This window comes from Limulus polyphemus, unplaced genomic scaffold (genome assembly GCF_000517525.1).
Source record: "Limulus polyphemus unplaced genomic scaffold, Limulus_polyphemus-2.1.2 Scaffold62, whole genome shotgun sequence".
Classification (NCBI taxonomy): Eukaryota; Metazoa; Arthropoda; class Merostomata; order Xiphosura; family Limulidae; genus Limulus; species Limulus polyphemus.
Window position 1 is genome coordinate 30,977 of NW_013665672.1, and position 7,668 is coordinate 38,644.

The window sequence follows — 7,668 nt, forward strand, 5'->3', positions numbered from 1 at the left end:
TGTTTGTTTGAAGTTAAGCACAAAGCAACGCAATGGGCTATCTGTGCTCTGCCCACCACGGGTATCGAAACCCGGATTCTAGCGTTGTAAGTCCGTAGACATACCGCCGTGCCACTGGAGACTTATTGCGATGTAATATTTTCACCAATTAATAAAAACTTTTCATTAGTGGAATCTACGTATTAAAGGTTTTTATTGTTGTTAAAACAAAAGGGAATCCTCAATAGTCGCGGCACTTGAAATTATTTTAGGCAGGATTGGAGTAAATTAATCTATGAGACGTTTATTTTCCTTTTTATTAACTATAGTTGATAGTGAATTAACACAAAGTCGACTGTTTTCTTACCGTGCATTACTTCAGCAGTTCATTAAAAGAAATTAAATTGCGAGAATTTGCCATGCTAATGTTCAGCACATGTTGGATTAGTTTATTAGCAAGGAACGCTTTACAAACTAGTTCGCAAAGAAACATCTCTTATTGCACTTAACTGAACATAGGCACTACAGGCGAAATTTGTTAAATAATATATCGTAACAATGACATGCTTGTAATAGACAACAATAACGTAAAACTAAAGACTCACACAAACAACCAAAAGAACGATTTCTTCATTAGGTTTTATAACAGTTGCATTGTACAAGTACTTATTTTCACTTGTATCATAAAAAATGGCGAATTTTACACCTCTTGTAACAGCCAGACAAAAACCAGTACAGACGAAAGGTATCTTGTTGATTTTATTTAAAACAATATTTTGGAAAATAAAGGAAGTACAAATGACTGCCTTAAAATAAAACTTGTGTTGCATTTGTGTAAAAACTGGAAGTTATGGTGTGAACGCCCTTTACAAGGGCGACAAAAACATGATTATAATTAATTATACTTGTCATAATATATCATTTCAGGCATATTATATATTTAATACTACATTCTTAATCTTGTCCATTAGGGATTCTCAAGAATTAGATGATAATATAGTATATTCCAACCACACTTTATTCGTGGGTTACAGTTCTCACCTGGTAATATATGTATATATATATATATCAAATATTTTACATACAGCTGTCACTTATTACTATTTTTTTTTTCTTACTCATTATATTTAGAGTATTTATGGAATTTCATATTTAATTCAAAGCCTTGTAAGTTAAATATTTATTTATAATTTCTGGTTAAAGTTATTTTTCTTTGACTTGAACTTGATAAGTCTAGTTTGTAGTTAGTTCATACAATTTGTGCTACATGACCTATATCAGCTGATTTTTCCTAATATCTTTTTCTAAACACCTAGTAACTTTAGAATAGTTCTGCATATCAATTAGCTTTAACTGTATTCTAATTAAATGAAAACAAAAGTCTGATTCTGAGTTACACACAAACAGCTCCTTACCTGTTCATTAATAACTGCAATATTTTATTTGAAGAGATTTACACAAAAACTTCTGTACATGGAAGCAGATTCAGCTTGAAACATACAATATATTTCTTTCTCTGACCTTAACTTCTTTAAATCCCACAAATTACTGTATAGTTATTATTTGATACCATATAATATACACACACACACACACATATCTTAGTCACATTAATTTTTTTTAGGATAAGATAATTTGTATTTTGTATAATTCTTAAAAAGTACTATGGTGTATGAGAATCTACCAAAACATTCATAGTTTTAACAGCATTGTAATACCTAGAAAATAAACCTGTTAAGTTGATAAAGACTCAATGAATATTATACCTATTTTTCCTGAAAGTTTTGTGAAAACAAATTTGGCAACAGAAGCGTAAAGAAAATAAAGTAGGACGAATTATGAACTTGCAGGAAAAATTTTCTTAAGTTGTAATTTTAAATTACAAATCTGTGTGCTTTAATAAATCATACAACAAGTAACTCTACTGTTCTGATATTTAGAGGGTTCAACATGATTCTTCCAAGGTTTTTTTTCTTTTCAGATTTGTCTAAAATTCAGAAGCTGCAGGGTTATTTAACCCACATCCTCTCCAAGCAAGAAACTTGGTCAATCGTTGTTGTCAAGGGTAACACCTATTCTTTATCAGAAAGCAACAAAATTACTACCAGCACTAATCACAATACAGCCACCAGTCTTTCTCATATCCTTCGTGTACATGTTCTAGAAGCAACTTTCTTCTAATTTCACAATACCTGAAAAGAAAAACAAAAGTTAAACAGATGTATCGTTGAACTTGCAAGTAATAACAGTTTCTGACCACTGAGGAAAAAATACAAATCACTTGATTTAATTTTCTAACATATGCTTTTATCACAACAGTTAAGGTTTGAAACAAATGTCTTGTGATTCAACAAAAGTAACAATAATTTTTTTTGCTTCTCTTAATTAATTTTTGATCCTTTTGTCCTCACATTCCCAAATTTCTAAAAGGGGTTCATGGTGCTTATTAACCTCTGAATATCAAGGCAGTATGATGTACATATTCAAATGCTGAGAGGGAACCAGCAAAATTTTTACAGTCTGTTTCAATGACAGAAAATTATGGAAAAAATAATTAAGAAGTTTAGAAATGCCCAGAGAAGATAAAACTCAAAAATGTGGAAGTATTTTGGATTTTCTCTAGAAAATAAAGGTCGTTTGTAAAATCTGTTTCACTTAACTAGAATATAGTGGAGGAACAACAAATATGGGTATCCATGAGAAGGCACCACCAACTTGACCCAGCTCCAACTCAGCCAGGTATGAACAGTCAACCATTTATAAATAAATAAATGTATATATTTAAATGAATTAATAATAAACACTAAAATACAATAAATAATTTAAGATTGTACTGCTGTCAGCCTGTACTTTATTTACTAGCACTTCTAAATGGCCCTGAAAAAACATGTGTTGTTTTAATCACACACTTATTATTAGCCCAGTGCACTACTCTAAATAAGACAGATGACAAAATGAAAAAACAACAACAATAAGCTATATAAAATTATAAATGATCAATGGCCATTGTAATTCTAGGCAATCTGGAACTGACACAGAATTCTAGACAATATTGAACTGACACAGATGAACTAAGTTAAAATCTGGTTTCCTGCTTGGCATATATATGTCAATAGATTAAAAAAAAACAACAACAACAACACTGAATAAATAAATATTTTAAACTAGGAGTGAAAGAAACACCTTGTATATCTAAATACCGCATCCCCCCTTCCCTTAAACTTCAGGCTGTTCCTGTTCTTGAACTTTAAATCCAATAAAGAAAAACAAATTACTACAAAGTACTCCAACATCTGCCATATCATATCCTAACCCTAGACAAACACACTTCACAGCACAGACACTTGGGTGGGACAGACAAGCATTACCTTCAGCAAAAAACTGCATAAACATAAGGCACACACACACACACACAAAATACACCATTTTACAACCAAAGTTCAAGTAAAATGTACACACAGATGAAAATGGCTATTACAGAAAAGGGTTACGTACATTGGATAGTTGTTTGCCCCAAAAAGACACTCTTAACTTTATACAAAAAAAGAAAGAGAGAATAATATTTCAGTAATTTACATTCCTTACATTTTGAGGTATACCCTGTAACTAAATAACTTTACACTTTGAAGTGTACCCTGTAACTTAATAACTTTACACTTTGAAGTGTACCCTGTAACTTAATAACTTTACACTTTGAAGTGTACCCTGTAACTAAATAACTTTACACTTTGAAGTGTACCCTGTAACTTAATAACTTTACACTTTGAAGTGTACCCTGTAACTAAATAACTTTACACTTTGAAGTGTACCCTGTAACTAAATAACTTTACACGTTGAAGTGTACCCTGTAACTTAATAACTTTACACTTTGAAGTGTACCCTGTAACTAAATAACTTTACACTTTGAAGTGTACCCTGTAACTTAATAACTTTACACTTTAAGGTGTACCCTGTAACCTAATAACTTTGTGCTTGATGGCAGTATCTTCTATCTTCAAGTTCTACACACCCTTTCATATCCCAAGCATACAATGCTGTCTCCCAATCATACAAGTTTTAGTTTTTACATACTATTCTCATTATCTTGGAAACGTTTAGCTTCACTCTTATGTAAAGTAAATCTCCTAAACATATAAATCCTAGTTTCATTACTTCATATGGTAATTCTCACACATAAAGCAAATTCTGATTTTTTTCTTCCTACACAGTAAAATTTCATGCACACATAAATCTTAATTTGTACATATCTAAACATACAAAACCCAAGCTATCACATTTTTTACATAAGCACTTGTATAAATAGGAAAAGTCTAGTTCCATATTTTTTATATATTTTAAAATTTTAAAATACAGAATCAAAGCTTCTATACTTCACATGGTAACTCTCTTAAAGAATCAAGTTTTTCTCTATTAATGAACTGAATATTTTTTAAATGTATTAAATCCAATCTAATATTTCACATGGCCAAGAAACAAAAACAATCAATTATAGTATTATTCTGTGTTGTTGTAAACCTTATCATGAATTCTGGTCCATACTGAATCCTGAATAGCAAATCTCCAGGACGGCTGTGGACTCTTTTTTTTTGCCCAGAAATGTCTTTCTAATGATTTATATAGTATTTTCAAGGTCTCTCTTGAACCTTGGAAAGCTCCTAATGTATGTGGTGAAACTCTTGATCTATCCTGGATTACTCACCTTGGCCCCACTCCTCCTTTTTATTTTCACATTTTTTTCACACACAGCCCAGTTTTGAAAGTTAATTATATTAGATGCAAATTTCTCTTGGAAAAAAAAACACCTTAAAACAAATTAAAACTGACTAATAAGTAATATGTATTGCTTGTACCTATACTTATCTTGGACTTTCTGTTTGATATCAAGCAGGTTTTCCTGAGTTATCTCTCTCTCCAAGTATTCAGACAGTTTTTCTGTAGCACTCTCCAGATCTCTCTGATTATCCTGATAAATTGAAAACAAAAACAAACAGCCATAAATTAATATAAACAGCATTTAACAGCTGATTTAATTTGACAACACAGTGTTTATATTATTTCTAAATTTAAAAGGATACAGTCTCAAGCAAGTGTTATCATCTGTGGAAAAGATGTGACATTGGGGACACATGATCAACAGAAATCCTCACATTTTTAGTGTAACTAGTAATAAAATATGTTGCAAATCAGTGGTTTTTTTGCAAACTCATAGGTTTGTGCAATTTTCATGTCATGACCCAAAGCTAGGGTTAATTTCTGTTTCCCAAATTGTGATTTAATGTCATACTAGGATTCTTCTGTACCTATGTATATCATGTTATTTATTTATACAACTGGCTTCACTTACAACTTTTTTTTATTACTAATTATTACATAATTCTTCATTCGATTTAAATGTATTTTTCAAAATTATACTTTTTATACTTTCCTATTATTTATAGTTCACTAAGCCCATTCTTTTTAACTTACTCTTCATGTTATACCTTTATTTATTCCGAACAACATTACTTGGTTGAATATCAAACCTTATAAATCTATCAAAACATAACTCATCATCAGAGCCACTTGAGAACAATGCAAACTTTTTTTTCTTTTGAGTATTTTTCAACTGTAGGAAATATGGAAAAAATTTCTATAACATTAAAGTTTGCCACAGATTTACAAATTACAAATGGTCACTGGGTTTCAAGAAAATATTTTAATCATGTCAATACACTTTTATACAACTTTGCTAAAAATTACTTTTTAAATACAAAAATATTAAATAATGTCCTTTTCCTTCTACTTAAATCATTATGAATTAGCAACAATACCATAAAATGAAAAGAAGTCAAATTTTTAGCCCATAAATAACAGCATTTAAGAGACTTACCCATTAAATTCTTGGATAATTTTCCTCCCTAAATAATTATACAAAATCTGTGTGTGTGCAACAAAACTTAACCTCATTATAAGCTTTGAATATTATTCTAACAGTATTTGTTAAAGGCACAATACTTACTTCAAATATTACTGACTGGTTGGTTTTCTTCAAGTAATATGCAAAGACATAAGTATACATTAATGTCTGTCGACACTGGCATAAGATGTCTACAGCTTTCTTGAGAAACTGGACTTCGATCCAAGACATATTGTGTTGTTGCATCTCTTCCATCTTTTCTTTCACTGATGCATAGAGCTACAAAAGAAAATTATTTCCACATTAGTATACTTACTATATTATACAGTTCTTTTTATATATAATGCTTTATATAATGGACATTTGTTTTTTGTTTGGTAATAAGTTAAAACAGAAGAAAAATATTTTCCCATAAATTCAAGTATCTTCTTAACTGCTCAACCAAATTTAATCAATGATATGGTACATAATATTGCCAACTCAATATCAATTACTGACTGAGACTTGACTTGTAAAGAAATTATTCATTTTCTAAACTCTTTGCTGGACTTAGGAACATTTTCCGCAAAATTGTCAAACACTTATTTGAAGGTTATAGGTATCAAAGAATTTATGGGTAAAACACTTGGAAGCAAACAATAAATGCTTTTCCTCTACTTTAGCATCAAACTCAATAAAATAATTTTACTGTATGTTGCTTTGCAAGATTTCAAGCACCTAACTACGAATAAAAAATGTTTTATTCTTGTTATGCTTTCCATCCTGGATGGCCAGAATTATCCATTCTGATGTTATGCAGCTGCTTTTGTTAATATGACATTACCACAGTATCAGAGAATAATAATAACAGAATTTGAATCTGATTTTATTATCTTGACCGACTTTTACAATTGTTAATGGTTAAACCATACTTATTTTCTCTCATTTATAAGCAATACTCCAGTAATAGTTTTGACATTCTCTAGGGATGCAGAAATGACAAAATGTACTAAATAAAATGGTTATTTTCAGTAACAACTAAATGTTATTTTAAATTCAGGTGTAATAACCCAGTTAACCCCCAGCCAAAGCTGAAACAATCCAAACTTCTGAGGATTTAATATCTTACTTTTCTTATCAAGAAAAAAAATTGAAAACATTTGAAATATTAAAACTTTAGCTGACATATTTGCATCAATATATTTGCTTTGAAACGAAATGAAGAATAAACAGCATTAAACTGACACTATACACATTTATAGCTATACTACCATGACTTGATGAATATAAGTATTCCCAATCCAGTTTGTATACCAAAAATTACAATTAAAAACACATGACTGTAGTAATAATATCTGTATACCTTAAGTTATATTTTGTTAATCACAAAAAAAACTTTAAAGTGGAAAATCCAAATTAGGTGCTTGAACTGGTAATGAATTATGTAAAAGTGGGTTGGTTGTTTGTTTGGTGCTTTATGATGCAAAGCAACAAGGCTATCTGCGCCAAACAACCAGTAAAAACAGTGAAAGTAAATTAGAATAAAATGTAAAAATACAGTGAGTTAAAACCAAAATATGGTGATAAAAGATTTATATACAATTAAAAAGACCTATAGTGAGTAAAAAGTTAAAAATACAATCTAGTCAGACAGTGTCACCATTACCAATGACACTGTCCAACGTCAGGGGTAAACTCTTAGAAAATGTGTGTCTAAAATGGTGCTGCCACTCACGGTCGTAACGACGGCATGACAGTAAAATGTGGGCTATTGTGACTTGAGTGACCAATGGTGGGTCAATACCGGATAAAAG

General features: G+C 30.4%; 1 protein-coding gene across 1 annotated transcript in view; it reads right to left on the bottom strand.

The window, feature by feature from the left end:
• Positions 1–599: 599 nt before the first annotated feature.
• LOC106464706 (E3 ubiquitin-protein ligase arih1-like) overlaps positions 600–7,668 on the bottom strand; it is a 57,931-nt gene continuing 50,862 nt past the window's right edge. The window contains exons 13-15 of the mRNA XM_013924865.2: positions 5,978–6,154; positions 4,830–4,942; positions 600–2,171 (exon numbers count right to left, since the gene is read on the bottom strand). Coding sequence (XP_013780319.1) covers positions 2,090–2,171; positions 4,830–4,942; positions 5,978–6,154 — 372 coding nt within the window. The 3' untranslated portion in view covers positions 600–2,089. The remainder of the gene's footprint in view (positions 2,172–4,829; positions 4,943–5,977; positions 6,155–7,668) is intronic.